Source organism: Lates calcarifer, linkage group LG21, assembly GCF_001640805.2.
Source record: "Lates calcarifer isolate ASB-BC8 linkage group LG21, TLL_Latcal_v3, whole genome shotgun sequence".
Classification (NCBI taxonomy): domain Eukaryota; kingdom Metazoa; phylum Chordata; class Actinopteri; family Centropomidae; genus Lates; species Lates calcarifer.
Window position 1 is genome coordinate 7,086,587 of NC_066853.1, and position 18,593 is coordinate 7,105,179.

The 18,593-nt window shown below is 38.3% G+C and overlaps 1 protein-coding gene and 1 non-coding gene across 3 annotated transcripts; both read left to right on the top strand.

Moving 5' to 3' along the window:
* Positions 1–1,373: 1,373 nt before the first annotated feature.
* On the top strand, positions 1,374–17,265 carry scn2b (sodium channel, voltage-gated, type II, beta). 2 transcript variants are annotated; one of them, XM_018681151.2, is made up of 6 exons: positions 1,374–1,654; positions 10,170–10,330; positions 10,429–10,645; positions 11,657–11,849; positions 12,506–12,551; positions 13,052–17,265. In XM_018681151.2, the coding sequence occupies exons 1-5, from the start codon at positions 1,579–1,581 to the stop codon at positions 12,513–12,515; spliced, it is 657 nt and encodes a 218-aa protein (XP_018536667.1). In that variant the 5' UTR covers positions 1,374–1,578; the 3' UTR covers positions 12,516–12,551; positions 13,052–17,265. The 2 variants fall into 2 exon arrangements, with proteins under 2 accessions (XP_018536667.1, XP_050921515.1); XM_051065558.1 differs by lacking the exons at positions 12,506–12,551; positions 13,052–17,265 and having other exon boundaries at positions 11,657–11,853.
* trnat-agu (transfer RNA threonine (anticodon AGU)) lies at positions 4,144–4,217 on the top strand. Its single transcript has one exon. It is a non-coding gene; the product is annotated as a tRNA-Thr (tRNA).
* Positions 17,266–18,593: the final 1,328 nt, after the last annotated feature.

Here is an 18,593-nt window from a genome sequence, read left to right on the forward strand (position 1 = left end):
TAGTTTTTGTACTATTTGTTGGGGGATTATTTGATTGTCCATCCTCTGTCCATATGAACATACTACATACATGTTTAAGCTACTGTATGACCTAGCCTACAGGCCTGCTAATAGATGGTCTACACTGCTGTGACAGTAAATTTAAAAGCTCTCTCCCTGTGGTCAGCAGTGTTGTTATGCTAACCACAGATTGGCAACCAGCCCATCCTCTTCCTCTCCCTCCTCTCTGCTCTGAAAGGCTTAATGTCATCAAACCACTCCCCTAGGTCCCTCTTACTATCCCTACTTTTCCTGCCTTGGCATTTTCTCTAATTCTCTTCTCATCTTTCTCCTGTCCTGACATTGCCTATTTCTCTGAAAGCTTAGATCATCAGTCTGCTCAGAGGAATTATTGAGTCTTCTCCTCTGCCTCTTTCCGGTACTCTGTCTCTCTCTCTAGCCTGTGTCTTTACCTCTAATTTTTCACCAAACGTACGGCACACTTGTTTGGTAGCATCTCCTCTGTGCCTCCAATAAGTCACAGGAGAAAAGAGGGATAGAAAAGGAAGGTTGTGCTTCAATTACCATTTAGTATTTGCCTCCTTTATTTCCCAGTATCCTCTCCTCTTGCCTCCCACCCAGGAAGGATGGATGCAGGAATGGATTAAAGGAGGGAGTTTGGGATGGTCTCTGCTTAATTTCTTGTTTGTCTGCACGGCAGCCTGGTTCCTCTCAGTAGGGTCCCCTCACCCATTCACATATAATATTTTCCAAATGTTGCTTATAGCACAAATGCTCTTTGAAATTTATTCTACAAGGCTCTGGAGCTCCGGTGGATAGAAGGAGGAACACTTGGTTCCCTCATTTTGTGCTTTGATGATAGTAGGGGCGAATGCTATGTGACACATCTCTCCAAAATCCCTCAGAGATATTTTGTGCCTGTGATGGTTTCGGCACATAGAGCTACACTGATAAATCAGCCATTGCAATGTATCTGCCACTTTTAGCTTACTGTAGATATCAGTATCAGTGTACACCATTCAGATGGTGTATATATTTACTGATAGAGAAAAAGAAATTACAGTAACTGCCAAATTAAGCTTTAAGTAATTTAGAAACACAATTACATCCACCAGAGCCTCATGATCCTCCTAACTTGTATGGAAGAAATCTGCAGTACGTTTGTTGTGTTTTTCAACACATTAGTTCAGCTTTCTTACTTTGTCAATTTGTCAATCTGTCCTGATTTTTATCTGTTCCAATTTTTAGCTTAGTTGTTGTTCTTTAGTATATTTATCATTTATTCCGAGTCATTTGTTTAAAACCTCTCTGTGAAGGAGATAGCCTCTTATTTTGGTCTTCCCCGTGCTGCCCTCCCTCCCCACCCGCCAACAGACTGACAACCACGAGACCAACCGTCATAAGGCTAAAGACACTGCCAGCCATGTCCTGCCTCTAAAACAAAAATACAGTTTTTAGCATTTTAACGCACACACCAGGAGCAGACTTGCTGCTCTGTTTCTACGAACTAATTTTTTCTAGTGATATAAGCGTCGGTTTGTTTTTTTGTTTTTTGTTTTTTAACAAGAAGGAGAGAAAATGTCTTCCCCCGCGCAGGAGAGGAGCTCTGGCGTTCAGCTTTTGAGCGCGGCGTTGCTGCTGCTCTCGCTCTCCGGTAAGAAACGAAAACAGTCAAAACCGATCGATGCTCTGTTACATTGATACGCGGATCAACAGTTCGATAGCATTATAGCTCGTCGCACACTACTCTTCCAATAGGCCCTTTTCCCTCATTTCTGAGTGTATGTGTGTGAGAGAGAGTGTGTGTGTGTGTGTGTGTGCTAGCGACGAGGAGAGAGGGGGGCGATAATGGGTGTAATGTGAGATGATGTCGGTTAATTGTTACAGCAGCATTTCGCCCAGCACATCCATTAAAACAAGACTTATTGAGTTTTTCCACTAAGACCTCTAGCTGGACTGGTGTGTGATCAGTTGTGTTAATTCAGGAAGGACTTATTTTCCTCATACGTCTCTATTTAGCTGCTGTTGACAGCTAAATGAGTGCCCAGCTGTATCACAGCCTTTAAACAGGATTATGATGCACTATATAAAAATAAATATTGGATTGGTTTGCACACGGAATGACTGTGTACAGTAGGGCTCTGTGACTCAGTAGGCCTGTAATAAGGTGCTAACAATCTGCTATTGATATTCATAGGCCTTGAATTCAGTAGCAGACTTATAAACCTTCATATGTGGCTATCAGTAATAGGTCTGTGACTATATACACACAAATGCATAAAACAGAGAGCAGATGTGTACAGGATGATATTCAGCCCAGACTGGTCCATGGTAATTCACAGATTACAACAAAAAAAAAAAAAGAAAAAAGATCAAAACTCATTTCCACACTGTGTGACCCACATCCATTCAAACTCACTGCATTATTACACAAGTTCAGAATAATCAAATAGGCCTTAATATACAGCAAGTGTTCTCCAGCAGATCTACTAACAAAAGGCCAATTTAATCATGCATTATACACACCAGTGTTGTGTTGAGCTTGCATAACATACTCCCTTCCTGTTGTAGTTAAATTTTTAAATGCTACAGTAAAGCCATTTCGTGTCAGTTACAAAACTGCAGTATGTATGTGTAACACTAGTAAAACTCAACAAAAAATCTTACCAGCTCTTTAATAAGGGAACTCGGTGAGTGATCATGTCATTTGCCGAAACTGACACCACAACTTTATGCCAACTTACTGAGGAAATAACCAGTATAGGAAACAGAGTTTTACCAAGGTAAATATTCTTTTCAAAGAATGTCCCTCTTCACTGGGACTTGTATCCAAGCCAAGGTGAGGTTAACAGGCAGTTTACACATTGAGGCAGTCACTCAATATTGTGTTTTTGCAGATATAAAAGTAGAAAATAAAATATACATATTTTTTGGAAAATTTCAAATTCATCCAATTTCATTGTCACTTTAAAACCATACTCAAGGAGAATAGTTGTAGTTGTCAGTTTGCTACCATACAAACTAATGAAGTTGGAAAAATGGAGTAGAAGTTTGTCTCCAAATAGTCCTTTTGTCTTCTTGATTCATCAAATGTTGCAGTTCAGAGGTTTGAAAATTACATTGGAGGGCCCACACCAGTGTATTTTTAGATGTTGTCAGCACCTATGCCAACTGAAAATAGATCCCCAAAAGTTTACTGTTGCTGGGGAGCTTGTTGCACAGAGATGATATTAAGCTACAGTTGTCCTTTTATTTCTTCTTTCAACAGGATGTAGCCTGTGATAAAGAAAAATTACAACATTCCTTTCATTCTTATCTATATGTAAGCTGTTTAATTGACCAAATTAAAGAATATTACATAAAATACATCTTACAGAGGCCTATCACTTTGAGATACCCCGCCAAATCAAAAATAAATACTTGTTACGTTCTCAATATCTGCACCCATCAGCTGACTCTTTAATTTTAGATGTCCATATGTCAATATGTTTCCACAATTACAACAGATGTGGTGCCACACCCTAGGCTCCCTCATGAAAACAACGAGGTAACGCTGCACACATGGGGGAATATTATATCAACTGTTTTCCCATAAACACACACAATGGCACTCCTTTCTGAACATTTAATTCAGATGAGAAAGGACTCAGTAATGCAGTTAAAAGTAATACAGTAATGTATTTTCATTTGTTGTGTGCTGGCCTTCAGAACACCACCAACTGTGGTCTAGGTTAACAGCAAAGTCTGGTGTAGTGTAGTATTCTTATAGACTTGTCTATAGACATGTCTGCTGCAGTTTCCTACCAATATTCCTTCTGCCCATTAGTGTTATTACTTTATTCAGCAGCCTTACAGCTACAGTTACTAGAGAAAGACACTGGAGGGCAGCAGCACACCAAGAAGAAAAGGCATGTATGAAATGGACTTCAAACAGACCAAAGTGCAACCCTGCATGGCATTAAAAAGTACAGCAGCACCAAACTACAACAGTTCAGTCAAAACTATAATGTACCAACCTTTATTTTGTTTTCTGAGAGAAAACAAAATTCAAAACTGTTCCTACATTGTAACTGCCATAAATAGTAAGCATATGACTCTGTCCAACAGGGGGGGGGTATTTCTGTTAGGGTGTTTGTAGCTACTGGCGCTGTGGCTTAGTTGGTTAAAGCGCCTGTCTAGTAAACAGGAGATCCTGGGTTCGAATCCCAGCAGTGCCTTTTCTTTTCTTCCCATATTATTTTTGCATAAAATATCTCAACACATCTTTGTTGCAGTCGTTATCATTTGAATTAAAACATGTCATTCAGAAAAATTGAAATTATATCTTGAAAACATTAATCCTCACCTACAGTTTTTTATTCCTGTGGACAGTAACATTCTTAAGATACCCTCCCCAACAGTAGGGCAAGTGGCATCGAAAGAAATACTGGTAAAAAAACAAACAAACAAAAAAAATAAAATAAATTTAACATAATTTTAAAATATTTATACTACCTGACAATAAACCCTTTCAATTAGACTTTCTTTTATCCTCCTGTATCATAGTATACCCCCCTTTCTAAGACAAAATTATAAGCTAAGGTAATTTTTAGCAAATTTGAAAGTGTAGGAGAGCTGCTGATGGAACTGGTGTTTCTCCTCAGATTCCTGTCCAAAAGATGGAGACCCAAGTGAAAGTGTTTGGCAAACAATGAATTGAAACTTAACTGATCTATCACACTGCCACTGGGATTGCTTATAATGTTTAACACTACCACCATCCAAAACTAGAGACCTTACTGGACCCTTATATGCATCTGCTGTATGTTCCGCTCAAACCCTGTAAGTGCTATTTTAACATTTAAAAGGCACTGTATGTTAAAGCAGCCAGACTTTGTGACTCTACTATAAGTAGACACAATTGTCAATAATGCATGCAAGAGTGAAAGACTAGAGGGGAGAGGAGGACAAGGAACAGAAAGTACCTTTCAACTATAACTGAGTCTGGTCAATATTTTCCCTGTGGTTTGGTATTTTCAGTATTGATCATAAATGAGATTTTAAAAGGGGTATGGGCTTATACCATTATTATGCCTACAGAACTGGAGTGAAATAAGGTCAGTATACTAGATAATGCATCCCTGTCCGCACTACTGTGTTTTTTGATGCTGCAGGCTCTGTTAACTTCATCCCTATACTGGTCTAGTCATGACATAATCAGAGAAAAGCTTTTCCATCCCATAGAATTCCTGCAACTCCTCCACGAATCCCTGACAGATGTCATATTTTTGTAGTGAGCTGTATTGACTTCTGACTGCCTCCACTTCTGGCACCTGAGGGTAGAGTGCTGCAGTGTGCAAAATGCAGTGTGACTTTCTCCAAAGCAGGGGGCACTAGAGCTAAGCCCCAAAGAACAAAACTGAATCACAACTAAACAATGTTATACATACAGGAATATGAAGGCATCATGCAGTGGTCAACATAGCATCCACAAAAAAAAAAAAAAAATGTGTGGTAAAGTTAAATATAATTAATGGTTTACCGTAGTGCCACTGTCCTCCTGGTGTTGGGAAGCAAAAGCAAGAACAATGATACACCTGACACAGAAACATCTCTGTGCAGCTTGAGCAATACCGCTTGTCTCCCTTCTTCCCACTTGTAGTCAGATTTGTGGCGACTCATGAAAATACTGAATGGACAATTGTAACACTTGTTTAGGGCATATATGGTGACACAATCAAGTATTCAGATGCCAAGCAGCAGCTGCAGAGGTGGAATCTAAGTGAATAACAAGTAATTGATTGTTCCACCCTTATGGAGGACCACAAGTGCCACAGAAATGGTAATAAAGCATTTCATTACCTAATAATACATTTTGCAGTAGAAATAGGGATTACTACATTTGAAACAAATTAATTTATGAATCTATAAATAAACAGACTAAATTACAAAGTAATTCATTATTTGTTATTTTAATGGGCTATGAAAAGCAATTCTATAAAGAATTTACAAATGAAATATTAAGTTTAATTAAAAAGAGATTTACAAAAACAACATAAAACAGTAAGTGCATCATTTAAAAATACATGGAGAAATTTATAATTAATGATAAACTGTAAAAATCTGTTTGAAAATTGAGTTCAAGGAGAGAAATAAATAACTGGATTCACAAATTAAGAGTCCATATTTCAATCAGGCATTTACATTTTTTTTCCCATTCACATCTCCATTTCCCCACTTTTTTTCCCTCTTCCTGTTAGCTGTTTGATTTGCTTAGTCATTTAGCTTCTCATCAGACCTTCTCCATTTAGCCTTTCTGTGATACTTTGGTCCTTGTGCTGTTAAAATGAGGTAAAATCAGCCATGTAACAAGCTCTCTGATTAGTTAGAGAGTAGCATCAGCCTCATACCCTATCCTTTCCAACACTGCTTAGGTGCCAAGAAAATTCTTTAGCAGCATAAATATATATTCTTATGCCATCCCATGGCTAATTTGCATTGTTTCACCTTCATTTTACAAGCGCAAAGCCCAGAGTGTCATGGAAAGGTTAAATAAAGAGGCTAAATAAGCAAATTGAACAGTTAAAAGGAAATGGAATAGCAAGCCTAAATGCCTGATTAAAATATGAATTCTTAATTGAATTTGTCAATCTAGTTACTTATTTATGAATTCTTGAATATATTTTTAAATGAAGCACTTATGGATTGTTTTATTGTTTTTTTTTTTTGTCAATCCCTTTTTGATTTGAGCTATTTATTAATTAATGAATATTTCATTTGTAAATTCTCTTTATAATTGCTTTTTATTGCCTATTAAAATATCAAACAATGAATTACTGATTATTATTGATAATTTGTTAACAAGATTATCAATGGCTACAATTAGTTATAAATTAATGAAATATATATATAGAATTTACAAGTGCTCCCAGTCAAAGTGGGTTGTACTGTAGAGGCTTTGACAGTCGGACTCTGAAGGATATAAAGGTCAGAGCCCAGAGTCAAAAAATAAAAGTAAAAAAAAAACATCAGGTCTCTCTCTGAAGCAGCAGCCACTGGCTTTAACTAAAGGTGGACATGGAAGGACACTATACAGTGATGCTCAGCACTCTATAGATAATTGTCTCCTTTAAAAACTATTAAGGAGGAGGGTGTCCAGTTGATAACCCTGAAGTGCCAGCCCACTCAAGACCAGCGTTTACATCATCAAGCCACATAGGACCTGCACCTTTTAAACTTTAAATCTAGTCAAAACCATCTTTGAAACCAAAACAACTGAGTAGTGGTACTTTAGGGATTGTACTGCTCAGTCCTAGTAAATGATCATTTTGGAACATCCTCTAAATACTCAGCTGCAGTCTTTTGTGCCCTTAAAGCAGCTTTAAGTCCCTTTTAGGGGAGACCTTCAAAGAATGTTGTGTGTGGGTTTGTCAAGTTGGTCTTCAGTGGATTCTTACTCTCAAAAGCTTTGCCCATGCCAGCCCACAGATGCCTGATTGGATTGGGATCCGGGAGTGGGAGAGCTTAGCTAAGGGCTCCTGTAAAAATGTTAATCATATTTATTGAAACTTTCTTTTACCCATCAGTGAGGCAGGCAGACAGGCTTTATCCTCTTTACACCAGTAACCTTCTTGTAAATTAAAAGTGATATTTTTTTTTACCAATGTACACCTCTACTGTGTCTAGGATTACGTGCACATGTAAAACCTAATGAAAAGGTGGTCACACAGAGTTGGAAAAGAGTAATGGGGAGGGCTGGGAAAGGTGATGTAACAGACCTACCTACGTTTTACCTTTTTTTCCTGCATTGACCTTGTGAGAGGAGGGAACAATGAAGGGAAACAGAAGAGAGAAATGCATGGAGTGCTGGAAAGTGCAGATGGGGAGAATCAAAAAAAAAACATAATTTTGAGGGTAGTAGAAGGGTTGTACAGATGAGGTACTAGCAAAGAGGCGTGAGAGGTGGCAATGGAGGTGAACAAAGATGGGAGAGGAAAGAGGGAGGGGCAGAGAGAGGGAGGAGTCGCATGAAGCTGCTTCACTGCAGTATTTCATGTGTTAGCAAGTCTCTGTCTCTCTCCGTCTCTGCATCTGCCTCTCTTTCTCACTATCGACAGGACTGCTGAGTCAGCAGGTGAAGGAGCCTGTATCAAACTGTTTCTCACACTGTATATCTGTATATGACTTATAGTAGCAAAGGCACATATGTGTGTGTGTCTGCGTGTGTGCGGCAGGGACAGCCATGTCTGCTTGAATGTGTCCATGCTAGCTGTGTGTACAGATAGGTCAGTAAGCAGGGATGACATTGACATAGCTAGCATGCTTAGCTCACGGCTGACAATATACACCTCATGGGAGCATGTGTATGCATTTGTTTGTGTTTATTAAGTAGATAGAGAGCAAAAAGCAGGTGCTGTGCTGCATCATAAGATACCTGACTATGGTGAACTGTGTGCATGGAAAATGGTGTGCTTGTATGTGTGTGTGTAAATTATACATATGGGCGGTGGGTGGGGATGTAGCAAGTGCATGGGCATATGTGTGTGTGTGTGTGTGTGTGTGTGTGGTGCAGAGAGAGGCAGGCCTGTGGAGTGGTGCAGCAGCAGTGGGAAGGGAGCCAGAAACACCCGACTGCAGAGGAGAGAATGGTGCAGAGTCCCATCACACACACACACAGAGGCAGAGATTCTGTCTGGGGAGTGTAAGCCCATGCTGAGATATAATGTTAGAGGGGAGGAGGAAACTTGAAGCAATTAAACAATACTTAAATTTCATTTCAAGTTAAATTTTTTTAACTTTAATTTTGCAATGTTAATATCCATACTAAAGTGACTTAGTGGAGCAGTCTATGCAGCTATCTAACATAGTTTCTAGCTACTACTGCGCAGGTAAGATTTTGTTGGCAAAATGTATCATGATCATGAGATTCTCTTTCAGTTTTCCTGCCACACCTTCTGATGACTAACTGCAGAGATTGTAATTACTCTGAATACACTTGACACAATGAATTAAACATACTCCCATTATCAAGAGAAACATACTCATACTCAAAAACATATCCCCACAATACATAAGTGACATTGCTCTAATTCAGCTGTTCATTCATCTGTTCTATTTGACTGTTTTTAGGACACAATTTGAAGATTATTTAAGCGATACATAAATGCACATACAGTATGAAAATACAGTATCATTATTTAATCCTCGACAGAGTTAAACCTGCTTATAATGAGGGAGCTGGCCTCCACAACACTGATAATCTGTATTATTTCATACATAATTTGGTGCCATTACAACATAACCTTATTCAAGGTGAAAAATATGATTCACTGAAAATCTGTTTCCACAAGGATGTTACCTTCTGAAGTAGCAATAGATAACTGAAATGATGCTTAAGGTCTCAGCAAAAATAGTGCCAATCTTGTGGAAACTTGTGTGTAAGCCTGTAAACATATGCAAATCCATCTATGACATATCGGCTCATGCTGTAGATTCAAACGGACTAAACAAACATGCAGTGAAACACATTTTGTGTGCTTCCCTGGAAACTATATAGCAGGCATATTGCTTGATCTACACTGACTTTTGTAGGACTTCTCCACATTTAAATCTGTTCTGTGAGTTGAGGAATTCACATCAAATGACTCAGCCTGAAAGACAGCATGCTCCAGATGGAGTGCAGAAGAAGAGTCAGCAGTTACATGGAGAAACACTATGTATTGGCAAGTTGAAACTGAGTGGAACTGCACTTTTTGGTTCTCCTCTTTAGGTTGTTTTGCAGTATGTTCAGTTAAACACAAAGCCCTAACATGTGCTAGCTTAGGGTGTGTACGTAATCACAAACCTGTAGATGAGGCTCCCTGAGGTGCTACACTGCACTGTACATGATTTTGACTCGATGTCTTTTAACAAACCCAAGAAAGACCACATTGACTGTTATACCTTTGTCTTGTTATTTTACATAGATGCTAACATTTTGACATGAGCTCTCTTCCCCACCTAAACGTGAAATAAATTTCCTTTTCATTATTTAAATGTACCCTCCTTTTAGATCTCTTTAACAAATATATTTATAAACACAATATACAGATATCGATCATTTCAAATGTGTTTCAACCCTGACTGTACAGACATTTTATTGTTGTTTGTTCTGGCTGTTGTTTGTAATCCATTGTTATTTTTACTTGTAGGCTGTTCAAGCATGGATGTGCTCGTGGCTAATTACATTAATGCACTGAATGGAACAACTGTCAAAATCCCCTGCACATTCACTTCCTGCTACAAGATGGATATTACCAAGTTTTCCATGAACTGGACCTACCAAGAAACACTCAATGATACAGAGGAGATGGTAAAATAGCTAGTTTTTACATGCTTAACAACACCTTAAAACTTGGGGTATCCACATCCTAAATATCTCTCCCTCCCTCTCTTTCTCTCTTTCCATAGTTTATGACTTACTACAAGAAAAAAGGAATGGTGCCTTTGCGTCCAGAGAGGTTTGGAGACAGGGTCACGTTTGCTGGGAACCTGGATAAGAATGATCTGTCGATCACCCTATCAGATGTTCAGGTGTACGATGTGGGGATTTACAATTGCTATGTGAAAAACCCCCCAGACCGTATCCAGGGACATGGTGTCATACAGCTTAATGTCGTCACTGAACGTAAGATACTAACCCTACCTTCTGAAGATACAATGTCATGTAATTGGTCTATGAATCATAACCCTTGCCTTAAAGATACAGTCTCGGTGTTAGTGTAGGGTTTGCACATGCAACTTAATTCAAAACCACAATCCAGAAGTGCCTTTCTGAGGGAGAGTGCTACAGAGAAAAACATAGTACTGGGCGTCTAGTCTTGGGTGAATTTTGCTGTTAAGAGAGATTACTCAGAACTGTAGGAGTGGAACAGTGGGCTTCACTGTTTCACTACTTTTATTTACTATTTCACAGACTTTAGTTATGTGATGACATAACACCATTTGAGTAGACCATTCAATGGCTTTGATTTATCTTGTTCTCTCCATTCTGGGTCTAAATCAGACATGTATACCATTTGCCTTTTTTTTCTGTCAAGCGATAGCAGTTGTTGCTCATGAATAATTTCCATAGTTGCACCAAAATATGTCTGAAATGCTGCATTTTAGGGTTTGCACAACTAACTGTTGATGCTGCTGTTGATAATCACATCGACAGATACAAGCTACAAATAGATTAAATGTATTTGGCTACATTCTGGCAAAAAGAATAGTGTGTAAGTTTGAAAAACTGCAGCAAAAAGAATCCATAATATGGACTTATTAAAAGTGGTGAGGAAGCTAAAACATTTGCTTGTATTTTGGAGAGCACTGATCTCTCTCAACCACCGTACTTTTAGGATAAATACCACTCAGTAATCAAATATAACATACTCTGTTTGACTGTGTGAGTTTCCCAAAGCGTGAGGACCTACTGGTGCTGAGTCAGCTTTTTACTTATTAATGACGAACAAGAGGTTGAACTTAGTCCGTCAGCATCTCTCTCCAACTCACACACACACTCACATATGACACAGGCTAACTCAGCAGCACTTTCTTTCTTTCCACTCTGTTTAATCAGCCCAGTAGAGCTTTTAGCCAGCACTGCACTTGTCTCCATCCTTTGTCTACAAAATATTTAACCCTCTCCTCTCCTCAGTTCCCCCTCCGAGGGATTCAACCATTGCAGTTGCGATTGGGGCGTCAGTGGGCGGAGCATTGGCTCTGCTGATCCTTTCCATGGTAGTAGTGAAATGTCTTCGTCGACACCGGAAACAGGAACTGATTTCGGAGGAGAAGATGGAGGAGGAGGGAAAACTGGAGGCTGAGGGTGTCGCAGAGGAGGGAACCAAGTAAGAAATCTCACCATAACGTCCTTAATCGTCAATCAGAAACTACCACCAGGACCATGATCAAAAAGCAAGTGATATGCCACTCTTGTTGACGTGGCATATGCAAATTATTAATGGTACACCTTTTAGTATGCAGCTGCTGTTCTACTGACTATACAAATATGCAAATCTTACTATGTCACTGCTGTATTAGTGTTATGCCTAGCTCAAACAACATGTCACTGATGCTCCACTGACAGATACTACTTCTTACTTTAAACACTTTAAGGGGGAAAAATGCTATAATCTAGCAAGTAGTTACTTATAGACTACCAACTTTGGAAAAAGTCGATAACAGTATTGTATGGCCTTGTTGTTCAAACTCTGTGAAAGTTCAGCAGTCTATGCTTGCTATGCTAGCTGTAGAGGGCTGTAGAGGTTCCCATGCTAGTTCAGCTACCACAAATGTGTAAATCCTGGTATATCCCAACAGTTTCTGTCCAAAATATAATTTGCATAAAAGAAAAACCAGACAGCTCAGACATAACTGTGTCTATGGCTACACCTCCCATAACTCCCTCTCTCCTTTAATTAGATTACAAACCTCAATCCTTCTCCCTCTATTGACTGAAAGCTAACCTATCATTTTGTTTGTCACCTCTTCTTTTACATTATAGACAACCATAGCTGGGTCATCTGAGTGAACCCCCAGCGCCTCCTCTGGTAAGTACCTGCTCATGTCAACCAATCTGGACTGTTGGTACAGACTGTCATGATCACCTTATCTATTATAGAACTTAGCTTGACCTGGACAGTATGAAAAAAGTCAGGACAAGACAGGACATTGCTATAGTTGCATGTTGCATGGTACATTAAGAATTGCATTTAGCCACAGTAATTAAAATGATGCTGTAGCAAACAGAAGCAGAACCTGGATGTTGTAATCAATAGACTAAAATTGAAATCCTCTGTTTGACAAAAAGGGACTATGGATGTGCAGTGTCCTCAAAAGTGGTTTTAAAAAAAAACTGTGTATGCTAAATGTGTGTGCATGAGTACAAATGTACATGTTGTTCTGTGTGTGTTGTGCCCCAGATCTTTCTACCTGCTGGCTTTATCTCTAGAGAGCTTTATTTTTGGGGGCATCTACCAAGCATTCTACTAGTTTAGGTCAAAATATTGTTTATCTTTCTCTCTTTCTCTCTTTCTCTCTTTTCTTTTAGACACGTGCACCCCCCCCCTCCTGAAGATTTATAGTAACCACTGCTTGAATCATTGTTCACTGATACTTCCACTCCCTCTGCATGTGTGTGTGTGCGCGTATGTTATTGCACCCAAGTGTGCTTCTCTCTCTGTGTGTGTGTGTGTGTGTGTGTGTGTGTAGTGTAGTGTGTGTACTGAATGCATCTATGTGGGTGTGCATTATTCTGTACATCTGTGTGAGATGTGTCTTTTTCCTTGAAATAAGCCAGGGAACACTCTTTCTGGAACATAACCACTAAGCACATATTACTTTATTCATAGCTACAAGTCAATATCAATAGCATTACAAGTCTCATGATGAGCAATGGCATTTTCATAGCACACTATTCAACAGGCTAGGGCTGGGCGGTATGACCTTAAATTTATACCAAGGTACATTTTGAACATGGAATGATAACAATATTGCAGCATCGCACTGTCTAATTTTTGCTCTCATAATTTAACAGAATGTAATTTAAAATTCAGTCCAGGGCTTTTGGACAATTACTATTTATTGCCTGAAGAACTTCATTAATAAACTATTAATAAACTCAACAGTGGTTGTGGAGACAGAGCTTCGTACTTGATGGAACTTAAAAGCCTTTCACACTGCAGAGCAGATGTTGTGTGTGTTATCTGTTGTGTGATGGGAAATTGTGCCATTTGCTCCACTGTCTCACAACAGCTGCAGTCCAACTTTGGGATTTTGTTTTGGGTAAAAAGTTTTGGTTTAACATACTGTGAATCCATTGCCTTAAAGCCACGTCTCTCAACTGTGTGTAGGGGCACCATGCCTTATAGATAGATGCAGATATTGTGTGTGTTATGTCCTTCCACAGCTGGCTTTTGCCAGTTAATGTCTACATGTCTCAGTGGTGTCACTTTGTGTCTGAGCTGGAAAGCAGTCTCTAACATTCCTCAAGTATGCAGAAGTTTTTCTAGCAAAAACAGTTTGTTCTGCATAGTGACTTGTCATAATAGAAAAAGTACAGGTACAGCTAATCACATTAACCCCTGCTCTGTTCTATTCACGTGTCCCAGTAAGTCATGACATTAGCTGTGTTCAAAATTGCTCCCTACTCACTACACAGTGCACTTTATTTACACTTAAACGTTTTCTTTGAGTGTCTGAATTTTGAGTGTATAAAAAAATCCCACAGTGGAACAAAAAAGTAGTGACCATGGCATGCACACTGCTTTCTTCTAACAATCCAGCGATACATTGTGTCTCCATCGGGATTAAATGAAAATTACAGTTACGCAGCATTAGCTCTGTCAGTGGCAACTTTTTATTTACAAGTGTCTTTTTATTTACAGTGAGCCAATATGCACAATTGCAGGGCCCTGACCCCGAAGCAGCTAAATGAAACATTATTAATTTTGCTATTTACACTTGTGCTTTTTCTATTGTGACATGTCATAATGTCTTCTGTGAAAGGGGCAGGTGAAGCAACATGTTTTCCAATAATCTCTTGGTTCTATGTATTTTGTTTGTTGTTATTCACTCATTCTTGCCAACATGCAAAAGTGTTCTTTAAGTGTAAATCGAAATGAACAGCCACACTGGTTAATGTGGTGAGTTACAGTGATGCTTTCAGACCACTTAATGTGTCTTTACATTTAAAATGAATTCTATACTAATGCAAACAGCAAAGCCAAATCTTTACATTTCTACAGTTTGTCATGACAGGTTATACCGTCCACCCCTATGATGGGCACTTGTCCATCCAGCCTGGCCGTGTATAAGAGTAAGACATGTTAGTGCACCTGATTACAGAGGTTGCAATGACAGGCCCAGATTTCAGTTCAGTCCTGCAAGGGTTAAAATTAGTCTCCCTATTAGAGCATACAATACTTACAACATGTGTGACTGCAGTACATTGTACGACCATTTGCATACACTTCATAGGAAAAACAGTGACAGCATTGAGCTTTCCTTCCCTATAGTACAAATAAAGCAGGGATGAGAGGAGTATGTGGCTCAAGATAAAGTGAACTATTGTTGACTACAGAGGTCAAAAACATATCAAAGACAATTTAAAGTGAAAAACTTATATTGCACCCACAATCATGTCATGTATGTGTCAACCTTTATTAATATTTACTGTAGAATTGGATAAAGGTTGCCTAAACAAAGACCTACACACAGATAAGACAGTTATATAATAACCATTTCCATGATCCATATCACACACAGATAAGAGGCCCACTAAAGACAGTAATTTAGCAATACCAAATAATCCTAAATAAAACATAAGATGTTTATATTCATTACTGACAGAGAACAGCTGACTGACAAACATTTGGTTTGGTTAGCGTCTAACTACTAATCGTAGTTATCCACCTTAACAGGTAGAATTTGTTTCTTTGGCAAATGAAGCATGTACAATGTTCTATACTGCTGTGAACGCATGTCAAACAGTGCATATCAAAAACAAAAATGTAATATAATATAGCAAGAAACTTAATTCTGTTCTGTTTGGTTTCCCAGAAAACCACAATAATGTGAGTCAGTCAGAGCATGTTTAAGCTTCCACTCAGACAGGCATCAATATTATAGAATACCTGATTTTTCATTTAGATTTCATTTTGATACACGCATATATATTTGACTTGCATATATAATTTATAGACTATCAGAGGTATTTGGTTGCACTTTGATAAGATTCAACTACTTCCTGTTAAATATAATATAAAACAGGTTTCCATAGAGACTAATCTAAATCTTTTTTTACCCTAATTCCAACTAGAGTCCAGCTGGAAACAGTTTTAGAGATTTTAAAACATTTAAAACATTTTAAACTCACCCATTGCACCTCAATACAACACATTTTTAGCGTCTATTTTAAAGCAGATTAACATATTTAAAAAGTTCTAAAAGATTTAAAATTTATATCCTAGCTCTGTTTCCAAAGTAATGCCTTTACCTCAACAGTGGTGTTTAAAACTGTAGATATTGTTTTGCACATTAACACATTAACACCTATTCGAATATGATCATAATGGAGAGCATGTGAACATAAAGGAAATGAGGAATAAATACAAAGCTTACGACCTGACCTCATCATGATGGTATATTGGAATGTGTGGCTGTTATAATAGAAATCTGGCATGGGGATTGTATAGTTAAAGGGGTAATGTATCAGTTGTGTACTTATTTGATCATTTATTTGGTTGGAGCACATTGAATGTTAAAATATATACATATATATTCTCTTAAAAAGATACTGGATCACTATTTAATGTCAATTTTACATGTTTTAGCATGTGAGCTTTGTTAATCTCTGAATGTCCTATGATGTTGTAAGTATAACAGGCCAGGTATGTCACAAATTATGATGTCTCTGTGCTACCTGTAATTTTTCAAGCTGTTGTGATTAGTGCTTCCAAATCTGGTGGCTGGGACATTTTTACATTGTTTTTTTTTTTTTTTTTTTTTTTTTTTTTTTTTTTTACAAAAAAAAAAACTGTGTACAGGTCTATGTTTAGGCCTAATTTGTCTTTTTATGTTTTTTATCATTTATGATTTTGTAATCTCTGTTTTCCAAAATTACATGTGATGTATTGTGTGATTTCCTGAAATATCAAAAGCACATCTTTGGCCTTCAAAATAATATGATATTCACAAAATTTACGTTAAAGTTAAGCTGAAATGGCCATTTAATACAATCATGCTGTGAAGAACAACAATAAAGTGGTGATTTATCGACATTTTAAAATAGCTGAGAAAATTATTTTAACCACAGAGCTGTTTAGTTGGGAGAGCTCTAATTCTGTCACATTTCCTGGGACACTGCTGTCTGTGTGTGATCATGCATGTTTAAGTTGCAGGATTTGTGTGATTGACCCATAAGGTGATGCCACATTAACATTTGGGGCAAATTTGGTGCAGTTTTTACCAGGAAGATTTTGTTGGCAATAGGAGGTCATATACATTACTGTATATAGTATCAACTCTATTATTCCATCTGAAGCAATTAAACAAAGAAAAACATTAATATCATACACTAGACAGATTTATTATTGTATAATCACTGTTTCCAACCTCTGGCTATGAATTTGCCCTGAATAGTTGCTCTTGTATCACTTTAAATGTTAGTGGACACCAAACTAATGCTTGCACTGTGCTGCCTTTGGAAAAAGCAGCTGTCATTACATTATGTATTTTAAATAAAGATGATTTAGGAAAATGTTTTACAGGATTTCTGTACCTTCTTTTTTATCCAACCATCCATTATCTGTTGTATATCTGCTTATCCTGTTTGCCAGGGTTGGAGCCTATCCCAGTTCGGATCGGTAAAGAAGCAGGGAACACCATTGCATACCACCAGTCTATCACAGGACTGATAACCTCTGCACTGGCAATTTAGAGTTCTCACCTCACCTAACTTAATGTCTTTGCACTGCAGGAGGAAACTGACAAACAGATCGGGAAACATGCAAACTCCACACAGTGGGGCCCCGGCAATATCCTAGCAGGGCCCCCAGCCAGCATGACTCACACCGCTCTTGCCCCACCACTGTACCCCCTTACTTTATTATAAGCTCCTCATATCTTTTGCCTGCCTTACTGTTTCATTTAGTTTAACAATACATCCTCTGTTGCATCATGTGAGCCCAACCTTTGTTTCTTGACAGTGGCAATACCATATATTTTTTTACTTTAGTTTTACTGTAACCGTACGACATACACTGTAAGTATCAGAGTTTTGACTGCACATCGGCTTTATCTTTGATACTACGACAACTCATGTATTGTATCTATGTGAGCATTAACCAGTCTCAAAGTCATTAAGCCAAGCTGTACTCTGATCTCATCAGGGAGGACAACCTGGAGCTGCTCCACCGAGAATCAGTCAGAGATGATTTTGTGAATGTGAAGTATGTATTATCATCTTTTGTGTCTGAACAGGGTTCCAGTTAATTCTGAACTATACACCAGGCCAAGAACAGCCCTGCATTAAAACAATGCAGCAGCTGTGTTGGTGGGGGTGAATTGTTTTAAAACCAATGAGACAATGAAATACAACCCAGAAGGGTCAGTTTGAGTAATTAATCTGAGTCTGAAGCCAAACAGTGTGAGGTAGTTCATTCTATTTAAGAGGATTTTACAACCCTACAAGTCATAGAGGTGAAAATCATTTTATCTTTTATTGCAACCCTTGCAATGTGCAGTATGTTGCAGTAACAGTTGAGCTTGGTTTAAATTTTTGCCAGATGACCATTCATTTATTTTGCCACAGCTCTCTGCCTTTGCACCCTCACTGCGTCAGCCCAGTGGCCTCATTCAAATGAATGAGGGGCCCTGCGTTATTTTACGCAGTGGTGTTGTTTAAATACAGCCTAAGAAATGTTTCATCCATAATCATTCAGCTCACAGACAATTTATTTTGCATAAAACAACATAGATGCTACAGTAAAACAGGCCACTATACAGAATGTCAATTTGAGGCACAGAGTGATAAGATAAATGTTATCCATCTATTTTGAATTATTTAAGTAGTTAGCATAAGTATTTTAAAA

Bases quoted from the DNA above. Each gene is read 5' to 3' on its own strand.
- scn2b (XM_018681151.2), top strand. From the start codon at position 1,579: ATGTCTTCCCCCGCGCAGGAGAGGAGCTCTGGCGTTCAGCTTTTGAGC. The intron at 1,655-10,169 runs GTAAGAAACGAA...TTTTACTTGTAG, and splicing joins GCTGCTGCTCTCGCTCTCCG to GCTGTTCAAGCATGGATGTG. The intron at 10,331-10,428 runs GTAAAATAGCTA...CTCTTTCCATAG, and splicing joins TCAATGATACAGAGGAGATG to TTTATGACTTACTACAAGAA.